The following is a 14673-nucleotide window of genomic DNA, read 5'->3' as shown; positions in this document are numbered from 1 at the left end:
ATCAGAGAGAAAACTGGATAACCAATTACTAAAAACTGTTGGCAAACCATAAGATGGAAGCTTGTTTAGAAGACCTTTATGCCAAACACGATCGAAAGCCTTTGAGATGTCAAGAGCAACTACTTGTGTTTCACCGAACCTTTCCATTGAAGTAGTCCATAAATGGGTAACATAAGCCAGAATATCACCAGTGGATCGACACCGACGGAATCCATACTGGCGATCGTTGATCAGACGGAAGGTTTCTAGGTAGTTTAAGAGTTGGCGGTTAATTGATTTCTCCATTACTTTAGAAAGAGTAGAAGTAATTGCAATGGGACGATAATTGGATGGGAGGGATTTGTCACCCTTTTTAGGAACTGGCTGGATATGAGCAAATTTCCAAGCAGAAGGAAAAACACCTTTGGAACCTGTCCACTATGAAATCTCTAAGAATTTGGTTTTTTTTTTTTTTATTTTTATTGTTTTTTTTTTCTGGAGAAAAGTGGACAGACAGTGCTTCACAAATTCATTGGCAATGCTTAACAACACTTTTCCTTTGGAAAGGTAAAGTTAAGCAGAAGCAAACAGCAAAAGGATACAAGACAACAGAAGAAGTAAAAGTGATGTTAGAAGGCTTTTGCTCGAGCAGACCGAAATGATGTATAAAATTTATCATATCATGTTATTAAATCATTCAATGCTGAGAGAATTCTGGTTTTCATAATGGCATAGTGGACCTTTAACAAGGATACTGTTGAAATTCACAATAATGATAGTTAATAAAGTTTGCATGTAATTTTTAGACTTAAAGTCCGTGTATGTGTAATTTTTACAGTGTACCCACTGGCATATATAAAAAATTGGTGTATACAATACTTGGAAATGAATCAATACAACTGCACGAAATGTCCCACATGACAATTAAAGCACAACTTCAACTGGTATGTTGCTAGTGTCACATCACAACAGCCAAAGCTGTCACACTTGCATTATCGAAAGCAATGAACGATGATTACGGAACCAGAACATAATCATAACAGATAATAAGAGCATTTCCAACACATAAATAGCTCTATATACTACAAGACATTAAGAGTTAGAGTATATAAATAAGTGTAAAAGTAAGTTAATTTATAGCAATTAATTAATAGTAACCATTTGAATAGGTATATTTATAAGAGGTTATATGAGTTATTTGAGGATTAAAATAATAATACATTAAAAGGAATACACAGAGTATAAATAGCAAGAGTAGAAACTGAATTAAAACAAAATACTACACCAATAAGACGAAGGGTGTTCTATGTCTCTGTCTGCTAGTGCTCTTCGGTGCTCGTTACAGGTCATTAGAAGCAAAATAATTTCCTTCAACATTCTTATTGTACAAGAAGAGCATACCTTGTTCTGTATGTAGCAATGCACAAACTAGGTTTATACAAAGGGTACTAGGAAAGTTTTGCAATATGACGCAACAATGAATCACAGGAAGCTGCTTGTTGCTGCATGTTGAGACATGTTCATACGTGCATAGTAGCCGCCGCGCCAAGTCGATGGGCTCAGTTATTCATTAGTAGTGAGAGTGTAAAGTGCTTGCGATGGCATCGTGGTCACGAAATGAGATAAGGACAGTTTTGCGGTATAATTTCGTGCGCGGTTTAACCATAGACCAGTGCTTAGAAGAAATGACTCTTGCACTAGATGATGATTGTCCACATCGTACAACGATATTCAGGTGGTATAGAGAATTCCAAAGGGGAAATTTCACTCTGGAGGATTCTGAGAGGCCGGGAAGGCCATGAACGTCAGTTACGGAGGAAAACGTTACTGCTGTGAGGAAAATGCTTGACGAAAACAGGCGAGTGACCTACCAACAGATAGAGGATACTTTGGGCCTAAATGCACCAGCAATTCGTTCGATTCTGCAAGATCATTTGCACGTGAAAAAACTTTGTTCTCTCTGGGTGCCGCATCAACTGACTGAAGAGCAGATGACACGACGTGTGACTTGGTGCCGGGAGATGTTAAAAAAGTTTGATAAGGGACAATCTTGGTATGTGAACAACATCGTGACAGGTGACGAGACTTGGCTGTACTATTACGATCTGCCGACCAAGGCTCAAAACAAAGTTTGGGTCTTTGATGATGATGACACACCCGTAATTGTCAGAAAATCCCGATCTGTAAAGAAGAAACTTTACCACAATGCCACTCGATTTTTCAAATCGAGTGGAATTGTGGAACGTGTCGTTTTGGACACGCAGAAGACAGTCACAGCTAAGTGGTATACTGAACAATGCCTGCCTAAAGTCATTGGATCTATGAAGAACCTGCGGCCAAAGTCAAGAATGGACACCTGGTACCTCCATCACGATAATGCTCCAAGCTCACCGCGCCAAAGCCTGCACCGAATATTTGACCACAACAGGACTGAAACTTCTCGAGCACCCTCCCTACAGTCCAGACCTTGCTCCCTGCGACTTTGCACTGTTCCCGCATGTGAAAATGAAGCTAAAAGGGAAGTGGTTTTCCAGTGATGAGGACCTTCTACGGGCTTGGGACAACGAGTGTGCTTTACTCCCTAGTGAAACTTGGCAGAACTGGTTTAAAGATTGGTTTCGGAGGATGGAGAGGTGTATTGAATGTAGAGGAAATTACTTTGAAAAAATTAAATAAACAAAGCTGTATTGCAAAACTTTCCTAGTACCCTTTGTAATTCAGCGCATCAGTCTCATGTTGCAAAGACACTACCACAAGTTACCTTAGTACTGCACCACTCTAAATAAAAAGCACTGTTTCAATGGAGCAGTATACTGCTATTTATTTAAAGTATATGCTATCAGCTATACCTAAGTTTAGACCTTTTTTTACAGTTCATTGGGTGGTACGTAGACACTGTGAAGATCTAAACAACCCAGAAACATGGTATATCCATAATATGTGAGATGAAAGATGGTGCAGCAAGTAAAATAAATTTCCTTAAGTTTAGGGCAAAAGCATTAATGCTACAACTGCTCCACAATATAAGACTGATGGATTAAGTAGAAAACCGAGTTTGCTTATTGTTATGTACTGAAAGGATATTTTAAATTCCTTTTTAATTCCATTCTATTTTAAATGCTGAATGGATGCTTAAATTTACTTAAGTTGAACATTCTTTCAAATGTTACAAATAAATTCATAAACAAATATTCTAACTTTCCCTTTTTCCTCTACTATATGAATTACTACTACTATAATGTAATCTCAATTAATTTAATGAAACCTTACACGAGTGGACCACTGTGCTGCACGCTCTGGTAGATACTTTAAAACTAATCGTCGCCCAACTAGGTAGGACAACAGGTAGCAAAATGATGCACCAGCTGCTGAGCACTGTAAATAAGAAAATGGATTTAATTTTTATTTAGCAACCAAAAATTTTCACAACTAAATAGACAGAGATGTCATACAAAATTGAAATGTCATAAACTGAAAAAGTATTATCATCCGTAGAATATTTTGTTCTAACCATTAATTAAATATCTATTTCTATTTTAAATGCTGAATGGATCAGTGACACTTTACAAACGTTTGCATCAAATTATTTCCAGAACATGCTTATTTCATCACCCCCATCTTACTTTTATCATATCACTGTTTAATAAACAATAAATTTTTCTTTATCAGTAATTTTTTTTTTTTTTTTTTTTTTGGTAGTTGTTGGCGCATCAGCTTCTGTGGCCATAATGCACCTCCCAAGGTTTTTGCAGTACTTTGATCCAAGCCCGAGGCGGGATTCGAACCCACAACCTTTGGGTTGCCAGGCAGGTACTTTACCCACCCGGCTAGCCCGGTCGGCATTTTTTTTTTTTTTTTTTTGTATTCTAAAATGTGTAATATTAATAGCTTTCTTATAGCAGTATTCTATAGATTCCAGAGTTGTTTCAAAATTCTTTAATCAAAGAGATGAACGTGCATTTTCTGTCCCCCTCCTCCATTACCACAAGATGTGCTTCAAATTCTCAGATAAATTTAGTGGGCACATTATGGCCTTGCTGTTGGAAAAATCCTGCAATAATCCTGAAACTACTTTTTCCTCTCCTTGCAAAATTCCCCACCTTCTTTAAATTAATGCATATTGTATCTCCCAAAATAGCTTTACATAATTTAATCAGAACATCACCAAGTGGTCATTTATTCTTTGATAAATGAGGCAACCTTATGCATCAACCTAGACTGGACATAGTTCTCTCATAAGAATAAATTACATAGAATTTACACTTCTGCTAAATCTTGATAAGCCTTAATAAATACTTATATTGATAGGAAATTTAAGGATAAAAAGCTGTTATATTTCTAATTAAAATTTGATTTTTTAGCATTAGCAGAGGCATTTGATGCAAAAAAGCAAGGTTATACAGCATCAGCCAGAAAAAAAAAAAAAAAAAAAAAAAAAAAAAGACTTGAATTTACTTAAGCTGTCAACTTCTCCAACAGACAGTCACTTGTTCCAGCAACCAAACAACTGTTGGCTAAAGGCAAATTTCTGTGCAATTAATAGTTTTCATGTTTGCTGAAAGATTTTCATTTATAAGAGAATTAATTTTGTTTTTATCTCCTTCAAAAATGCAAGTTCAACTAGAACAGACTAACAGGACCTGCATCATTTAATCCAAAAATTCTTGATTATCCTGAATTCTTGGGTATGATTCTGTCTATATGTATAGATTATAAGTTACACTATCAAATTCTAGTTTCAAAGGTAAAAATGCTATATATATTAAATTTCAAATAACTTCTTTAACAGAAAAAACAAATGAAAAGCTCATACTTACTAGGCACACTAAGAAGAGTGCAAGAGGAAAGGGAAATAAAAACCCTGAGAGAATGCTAAGAAAGATGGATCCAGGAATAGCAAATGACTGTAAACTGGATGTTGTTTAAGGAAAAAAATTTAGCAATCAACAGAAGCAAATATTTACATTCAGTAACATTAAACTAAGAATAAATATTTACAAAGAAAGATATGCACAGATTTAGAATTTTGAGACAACTATAACTACTTTAGTCAAAGGAAGCCACAGGCACTTTTTCTGCACTGGCAAAAGGCATTACTTTGTGTTGCTTTATTACTGATTATGCATTTTTTCAAAATGAGGATAATTTTTGTGTGTTGCTTGTGCCACACACACAAAAGCATCCACTGGCATGTTGCACTAGGTATTTGGACTCATCCAACCAGAACACTCGTTTCCAGCCCTCCAGTGTCCAACCGGTGTGTTGTTTACACTACAGCATTCGCCATTGATGATTATCAGTAGAGAGGAGAGGATATCTCTTGGGTTATCTTTTTTGGAACCCTATGCATCTGAGTGTGTGGTGCATCGTCATTTGGGATATTGTTCTTGCATTCCCCAAACAGTTGAGATGTCAACTCTCACACAGTGACCTGCTGCAAACCATGCTGCACCCTTTGCTTACTATGAACATTCACCTTGTGTAATCCTTTACAGTCCTGTCAGTGGGAGGTGGTTTGGTATTAGTAATGGCCATACGGTGCAAGGAAGCCTAAGGCTTATGCTGCACCAGCCAAAAAAAAAAAAAAAAAAAGGGGGTAAAATAATATTATTAAATAAATAATAAAATAAAAGGAAATAGACCACCTATGCATTTCCCTTCTCCCGTAGGTAACTATCCAGCTGACCTTTGCTTTTCCCCAGACTGTCAGCCTCTACCAACCCATGTAGGTAACTCATTCCAGTGATTTATAATTCGCTGGTTAAAATAAAACCTACTCCAATCCAGTCTAAACATCTCCCCCCCCCCCCGTAACTAGAATTTATGGCCCCTAGTTCTGGAATCATTTATTACTGCAAAACTTTCATCCTCATCCATTTTACTTACGCCTCTCAGAGCCTTAAACACTTCAGTCAAGTCTCTTCTAAGGTGCCTAATTTCCAAGCTGTGCAACCCACATATTCGAAGTCTTTCCTCATATGGATGCCCTTCTGCCTATCTCACCAGGTGAGTTACCTGTCTTTGCACCCTTTCAAGAAGCTCGATGTCTTTTAGGTGTGGTCTCCATACTTGAACACAGTATTGCAAGTGTGGTCTAACAATAGGCTTATACAATGGGATTATGACATCCTTGCCTCTACTAGCAAATGTTTAATAAATCATCGATAGGACACCATAGGCCTTCCTTGCAACCTGTCTATAATACTATGAGAACTTCATGTCTGACTGTATCATAACTTCCAAATCCCTTTCACCTCCACCAAGTGTATAAGGTATTGTGGGGTTACTGTTCCTCAGGCGTAAGATCTTGCATTTTGCTGAATAAAAGCATAGCTGCCACTTTTATGACCATCCCTGAAATCTATCTAGGTCACTCTAAAGAAGTTCTGCTTGGCGGTGATCATTAACTACTCTATGATCTTTATATCATCTACATATTTTGGCATCACGCCCTCTATCCCTTCATCAATGTCATTTAAGAAAATCAAAAATAACAGTAGTCCCAATACTGATCCTCGGGGAACCCTACTTCTTACATTAACCCACTCTGAGGAATAACCTTCTGCATTCTGCCCTAAATCCACCCAGCTATCCATCTAAGGATTTTCCCTGTGATTCCAACCTGTTCCAGCTTATAATGTAACCGTTCATGTGGGATTGAGTCAAATGCTTTGCCGAAATCTAAATAAACAATGTTGAAATTATTCCCTAAATTCAGTTCATGAGTGACTGTCAAAATAGCTAACCAGAGTTGTTAAACATGATTTTCCTTTTACAAAACCATGCTATGTATCCTTCAGAATTCCATTTCTATCTAAATGGAATCCTGAATTCCACCCTTGTTTATTGCCTCTATGATTTTCTCTACTACTGAAGTTAGACTGAATGGTTGGTAATTTCCCATTACACTCTTAGTATTGCCAAAAGATTAGCACTTTTCCAAACCAACAGAATCTCTCCTGAGTCCAGTGATGCTCTCATAATTAGCCTTAATGGTTCAATGCACTCACATGCCACCTCCCAAAAATTATAGAGTATATGCCATCTACCCCAGGCACCTTGGTGGCTAGAAAAACTTCTGGGCTCAAAAGTTTTTTCATTAAATAATCATGTGAAATTATATTATTATTAATTTCATATTTTTCAACTTCATTCCCATAATTTCTCATTGACATAAAGGGTTTTTCTCCTGTAAATATCAATGCGAAGTAACTGCTGAGTTTGTCTGCAACATCAGCTGGGGTATCATATAATATTCCACATCCATTACATAAGGATCCTATCTGATTTGTTCCCCTCTTCTTTGCATTTATATATGTGCTCTTTGCCAGCGATTTCTCATAATCTGCCTTTGCCAGTCTAACCTTTTCTGTGGCGCTATTACAGATCAATTTGTAGCTGTTATAGGTTTCAGTACTTTTCATTGCTCTAACTTTTCCATGCCCATCTTTTTTTGCTCAAGTATTCTGGCAACTTCATTATTCATCTAACTTGGAATCCTCCTCATGGAGTATTTTTTAATGGTATTTATGCATTCAAGGCTTTTGTGTGAATTATGTTTTAAAGGTATACCATAATTCAATTGTATTTGTTCTCTGTGATATCTACCCATTTAATAGAGGCCATGTAGCACCTTAATCCATCTTAATTTCCTTTCCTGAAATTATAACCCACTCCTTCACCTTAAACTACTGCTACTCCTCTCTTCATCGTTCACTGTAGAACTCTGTGATCACTTCCTGCTACTGGTTCCTGTACTATCAGTCCTATTATGTCATCTGGTTCATGGGTGATCAGTTCTAGAATATTCTTTTCCCTAGTACTTTCCCTGACATTCTAATTTGACCTGTTTGACACCATTCTTTGTACACATTAACCACAGTAGTCATGAGCAACTGACAAGTCGTGCCGTTTACAATATGGAAGCACCCCACAAGCTCCCACAATTTGAAATCTTTCATGATATCTTTACTATGTCTCATAGCTGTTACTTTATCACTTTGACTTGCACAACCAGATGCTGATTACCACTGCTCTAGCATATGAAACTCATTGCCATTCCCAATGTGTAAAACCTTGCATTTTGCTGCATTAAAATGTAGAAACCACCTTTCTGACTATCCTTGACACATATCTATGTCATACTGAAGGAGAATTGCTTGGTACTGATCATTAACCACTCTTCGATCTTCACATCATGTGTAAATTTTGCCATCACATCCTATATCTTTGATATTATTTATGAATATCAGCTGACAGCAGTTTACAGAATAAATAATTTTGAAATCCCATTTCTAACATTAAACTGATATGAAAAATAACCATTAATCACAACTTCTTGCCCTGCAGCCAACCTGTGATCATCTTAGAATCTTTTCTGTGAACTCCATGTACCAGCTGATACAGTAACCTCTCATGAGGGACAGAGTCCAATGTTTTGCTAAAATCCAAATAAACAATGTTGATAGCCAACCAGGTGAGTTAAACATGATTATCCCTTAACAAAACTGTGTTGTGTATCCTTCAGAATTCTGTTTCTACCTAAAAGTCCCTGTATTGCACTCTTTATCATTGCCTCTGTGATTTACCCTACCACTGAAGTCACACTGACCAATCTGTAGTTACCCATTTTGCACTTAAAGCTGCCTTTATGTATTTATGCACTTCTCCAATCAAAGGGAATCGCTCCTGAGTCTAATGATGCCCTCCTAATTAACCTTATTTTGTGTGTGTAATTGCCACACCCACAAAGCAAATGCTAAATTTATTAAAAGTATATGTACCAAACAGGAATCATTCTAATTTTCTCCACTTTTTTTGTTCATATATGCTGAAAACTCAAAAAATTAGTTGCCATTTACATAAGTTTATTCAGCATTAAAAAACTAAAAAATATACACAGCAGCCATGATGGAGAAAGCAAAGAGAAAAAAGGATACAAGATGTAGGTAACAAAAAAGCCACCAAGAACAGCAAAAAAATAACGGTCTTTATATCTAGAGAGAACTTTTCCAAGATTCTTTGCATCATCAATATCTTTTGGTAGTTTGATAAACTTTGCTTCATTTCTAAATATAGAAAAAAAGATTTAGCTTATGTTTAAAATACTAGATTTAAGAATATTTTCTTGTATTTTAGCAAGAAAATGGTACTAAATATTTATAAAATAATGCTTGTAATAAAATAAAATGATTTTTTTATTTTCTTTAACTGAATATTTCTGATATCATTAATTTAATTTAACCTTTCATACACTTATCTAGTATAATTTAAAGGATCTGATTAAAAATTTTGACTTAATTTAATAATAATGATATTAATACAGTCCATTTCGGTTATTTGGGACACATCGGGACTAGTGCATTTTGGCCCAATTAAGCGGCTGCCCCAATTATCCAAAGTTTCACGTAAATAGTTAAAAATACAATGTACCCCCCCTTTACAATTGGTTCACTGTACAATCAAATCACGTTACGATGAACTCAACATAGTGAAGTACCGTATACAGGCCTGGAGGCCTCATTTCAAGAAGGATGTAGAGATGCTGGAACGAGTACAGAGAAGGGCAACAAGAGTAATGAATGGAACAAAGGGGTGCGCTTATGAAGAAAGGCTTAAGTTTTTCAAATTACAGTGTCTGGAGACTAGGCACCGGCGAGGTGATCTGATAGAGGTGTATAAAGCCTTGAATGGTTTGAGCATGCTCAATGCTGATGGGATTCTTCCTCTAGCTCAGAAAAATCACCTGAGAGGGCATAAATTCAAATTGAGGAAAGACAGATGTAGGATAGACATGCGGAAATTTGCCTTTAGCCAGCGGGTGGTTGGTTGGTGGAACAGACTTCCATCCCTTGTCGTGGAAGTTGATAGCTTAAATAAGTTTAAGGCTCAGCTGGACAGGTATTTCGAACGAACAGAGGGGTGAAGTGGAAGTGGTTATTTTATTATTTTTTTAAATTTATTTATTTATTATTATTTTTTTTTTGGCTGATGCTGCATAAGCTTGCTTTCTTGCATCAAATGCCTCTACTAATGCTAATGCTATACGATGTGCAGTAAGCACCAGTCATTGTGATCACGTTTGTGAATTGAATTTTAATTCTATTAAACAGCAATTCTAATTAGCGAAAATAGGAGGAATATTATCCACAGGCTATAAAAGCAAAGATATATTAAGCACAAATTTACCCTTTATTACCTTACCAATTAAAAAATTAAATGATACATGAAAATCGGAAGAATATACGTGATAATCGGAATACTAGTTAGTATGTACATACTAACTAGTTGACATTTCTGTTCACTGACATTTGTGGGTGGGTGGGGGGGTGTTAAAATTTAAAACAGTAAAAAGATAAGCAATCAATAACAAAAAACACGGCACACACAAATTGTAAGTAACATGATGTGCGCAAGTGAGAACGGACTAACAAGCTACAAAGCTTTAAAAATACGAATGAAGATTTCATGGAAATGTAAACACATTTCACCATAATAACCCACAGAATTCCAGCTGTCGGTATTATCGCAAATTCAATAAGATCGAGTTTACTATCAGTTTATGATAGATTTCACTAACACAAAAGCCCAATAAACAGGTGACTGCTAATTGTTTTTATTGTTTTATGGTTGTGACCTCCAGAATTTTGACCGAACTACGTGGTACCGTCGGAGACAATCGTAGGATAATCTCCAGTGCTGCGGTCTCCTGCCCCGATTCAACGGCATGCTGTCCCAATTAAGCGAAGTAAACCCTGACTATTTTCTCGATTGGTTTCTGTTTTTTAAGATTTGCCCCAAATAAACGGCTGCCCGGATTAACCGGAATCCACTGTATATTCTTCTAACTTTTGGGCAGTCCCTCATAAATGAGTCTTATAATTGTAACCCCTTGTAAGTCTCCAAATCTTATTTCCATCACTGATGTAAGCGATACTCTATTGCCCTTCTGCTCATAAAAGAGTTATTTTAACCAACAAGCATCTTAATATTACTGGAATCTAAACATTGTGCTTGTAAACAATTGTTGAACAAGATATCAATCACTACATTAAACAGCCATTCAACCATATCAAGAAATATTTTATTTTACATTTCTTCATAAGTAAATAAAAGTGTAATGTAGTAAATCAACTGCAATCCTCCTTAATAAGCAGGAATATTAATACTAGAGGAGTATTAATGTGGAAGAGAATTCTATAGGGAAATATTTCTTTATTTAACATTTCTTGAGATATAATTTTGGATACTTACTCCTCTAGTTCAGGAAAATTATGGTAAACAATCAACAGACTTGAAACTGAGGCAACAAAGATGATAACAAGGATAAGGAATGCTTTCCTAGTGCTTCCATGTTCTGTTTCCTGTTTACAAGTAGATTTACCTGTAACAAAAACTAAGTTTTAAAAATTACAGTAACGTTATTAATCAATATCATATTAATTGTAAAAGTATTTAGTAATAAAACATAACCAGGGACAAATTTACCAACAGACAGAGCGGGAAAGTGCCTAACAGCAGCCACCCATACTTTCATATCTTACTTTGACATAAGAAAATTATGTAGGGAGGTGGGGGGGAGGAGAAACAAGATTAAAGGCAGTCAGGAGTATAAATCTGTCCCATTAAGCAATCACGCTAAGGAAAACTTCAAACATTTTTTTTCATCACTTCTATAAAGAGTTCCATGGACCCAATTTTTTGGCTGATGCTGTATAAGCTTGCTTTCTTGCATCATATGCCTCAACTAATGCCAATGCTACATCCACCTAACCAATATTGCAGGAGAAACACAATTATTTTAATGTATGAGAAAGCTGTAAACACTTAATTTGTGTAAGATGTGTAAGACCCATTCTACAATTTCAACTACACATAGAAAGATGCTGGCTCTATGCTGCACAGAGTTAGGATTACTCTGATAACAAAACAAAAATTTCTATCGCAATGTTTAATAAATAACAATGAAAAAGAAAATTTACTAAGAAACAGGTAATCATTTTGTAGGTGGTAGATGACTTTCATCAACCGGCGAAATACCACCACTTTGTTTATTGGAGGCTTGAAGTGGTGAAACCCATGTTTAGTCTCTAGAGCAAAGTTTCCGGCATCCCCCCCCCCCATACTTCTCCTTCAACCCATGCACAGTATTAAGTACTATAGGTTTTGATACCTTTCGTGTTTGGGGTTTCCATAAAAAAAAAAAGAAAAAAAAGAAGTGTTTTTCTGCTTTAAAAGCTCACACATTACTGCAGATCTCAGAGCTGACAACAGAGTTCTTTAACTAATGTAAAGGAACTCTTATCATATACAGCTGCTCCCCGACTTACGCAAGGGTTGCATTCCATGGAACTCTACGTAAGTCAGAATTTCCCTGAATGCTTATGCAGCACTCGAAACTATGTGAGCTGAATTTGCTTGAATCAAAAAATAAATGTTCAATGAACATGTAAACAGAATTATTTATGCAATTTTTTTATCTTATGCGCAGGAAAAATTACAAAAGTGTACAAAATTATAAAATTCCAAAAAGAGAGGAGACAGGAGCTGCAGAGAAATTTTGTGATGTGTTGGAAAAAACCCTTCTAAATCTCCACAGCCCTCAGCTGGAAAGTTAATTCTGGCAATGATGCTCAAAAGGTAAAACTTGCTGATGTTCATCTTCATTTCTAAATCAATTTTGTTTGGTTTCCTAGCACTGCCACCACTTGCACTGTCCGTTGGTCCCTTTCCCTTCACCATTGTAATAAGTAATTAGGAATGAAGAGAAGATTCTGAAAATTTATTTATGCTTTTTATATGACTGAAGATTTCAGAAGGGAACTCATTTCACCATAATACTGTACCGCAATGTAAAAAACTACAGAATTCCAGCTATCGGTATTATCGCAAATGCAATAAGATCGAGTTTACTAACTGTTTATAATAGATTGCGCTAACAGAAAAGCCCAATAAACTGGAAAGTGCAAACTGTTTTTATTGTTTTATGGTCGTGACCTCCAGAAATGTGTTTAAGAAAAATATCACAGACGTTCAAAATTGATTCTTATAATGAAACATATGATAACAATGAAAGTGTAATGAAATTTCCATTATAAAAATGACCTTTTAGAGAGATAAATAGCTTAGTTATATAGCGAAAATTTCAACTTCTGAGGTCTTGGAATGAATTACAAAAAAGAAAAAGAAAAAAAAAAGTGTTTTGGGTTCACATTACGATATTTTCACAATACCTCCAATTATTCCTACAGGATGCAAAAACGTTTCCACGATTTTCTAAATTTGCACCTGCCAGCAAAAACTTATGTAAAGTAGAATTTCCACAAGTCGAGTATTACGTAAGCTGGGGAGTGCCTGTATAAAGAAATGTGAAACAACATATGATATATGACAACAATAACAACAAACACCCAAAACAGCTATGCCATAACATCTAGAATTGTCTTTCTTTGTTCTAAAAACTCAAGTAATATCTCTGTATATCTCAGAGCTCACAACCGAGGAACTCTCATTACATAAGTTTGACACCAATGCCACATCCAACTTTTATAACTCAGCTCAAGTTTCTCCACCTGCTAAAATCAGTAATGCATCCTTCAGTAATCCTTTGTTACTGTTTTTTCACAATACAGTATTAACATATTTTTTATGAAATCTGGTGTTCAATACAAGGTGTGGTATTAAATAAGGAGACTGTGCATGTAACCACTACACACCAAGCACCACCTATGAAACAAAGGCACAGCAGCTGACCTTGAACCTTTCCCCTGTTGTCTGGAAAGTTACACTCCAACATGCTTATTCGCTTTGTAGAGACTCCAATGCTGATGGGATTCTTCCTCTTGCTCGGAATAATCACCTGATTATTCAGGTGATTATTCTGAGGGCATAAATTCAAATTGAGGAAAGACAGTTGTACGATAGACGTGCGGAAGCTTGCCTTTAGCCAGCATGTGGTTGATTGCTAGAACAAACTTCCGTCTGTCGTTGTAGAAGTTGATAGCTTAAATAGATTCAAGGCAGAACTAGACAAACATTTGGAGTGAGTGGATGGGTGAAATTAGAAGATTTTTTTTTTTTTTTGGCTGATGCTATGTAAGCTTGCTTTCTAGCATCATGTGCCTTTACTAATTCTAAAGAGACAGGTTTTCATTACCTTGTGTTTTTGCAGTTTGCTGGAAAAATGACAAACAAAAGAATCAAATAATGAATCAACCTCAAATTTTTAATAAAATTAAAGAAAATACCAACTGAAAATAATCAGTTATATCAAGTTTATGGGGAAGATATGTCAAAAGCTTGCATGTTTAAATGGCATAAAATATTTTTAGAAGGAAAAAAGAATTTGAATGATGACAAACAACCAGGCATGAAAATGTGGACTGGGTAAGGACATTAATTATAAGCGATTGTCGTTTAAACATTAAAATGGTTGCATCAGAACTCAATATGGACAAAGAAATAGACAAATTTTAACTGAAAATTTAGGCATGAAAAAAGTGTGCGCCAAGATGGTGCCAAAAATTTTGAATGAAGATGAAAGAAGGAGAAGCCACCTAGTTTGTGAAGATATTTTGAAAAAAAATTGAAGATCCAGACTTTGAGTACTGTAATTACTTGCGATGAAAGTTGGCTGTTCCTTATGATCCAGAAACTAAAAGACAGTCAAGTACAATGGAGGACAAAACAATCCAA

The 14673-nt window shown here is 35.9% G+C and overlaps 1 protein-coding gene across 1 annotated transcript in view; it reads right to left on the bottom strand.

Moving 5' to 3' along the window:
- The window catches only part of LOC150079848 (transmembrane protein 41B-like), a 43863-nt gene that overhangs the window by 9408 nt on the left and 19782 nt on the right, over nucleotides 1-14673 (bottom strand). Inside the window, exons 2-5 of the mRNA XM_090382562.1 lie at nucleotides 11233-11362; nucleotides 8919-9047; nucleotides 4797-4890; nucleotides 3250-3354 (exon numbers count right to left, since the gene is read on the bottom strand). Coding sequence (XP_090238688.1) covers nucleotides 3250-3354; nucleotides 4797-4890; nucleotides 8919-9047; nucleotides 11233-11362 — 458 coding nt within the window. The remainder of the gene's footprint in view (nucleotides 1-3249; nucleotides 3355-4796; nucleotides 4891-8918; nucleotides 9048-11232; nucleotides 11363-14673) is intronic.

The sequence above is a fragment of the Mastigoproctus giganteus genome, chromosome 10, assembly GCF_048544385.1.
Source record: "Mastigoproctus giganteus isolate SK-2022 chromosome 10, ASM4854438v1, whole genome shotgun sequence".
In the NCBI taxonomy this organism is placed as follows: domain Eukaryota; kingdom Metazoa; phylum Arthropoda; class Arachnida; order Uropygi; family Thelyphonidae; genus Mastigoproctus; species Mastigoproctus giganteus.
Note: the sequence above shows the minus strand (reverse complement) of the source record. Positions and strands in the feature narration are given on the sequence as shown.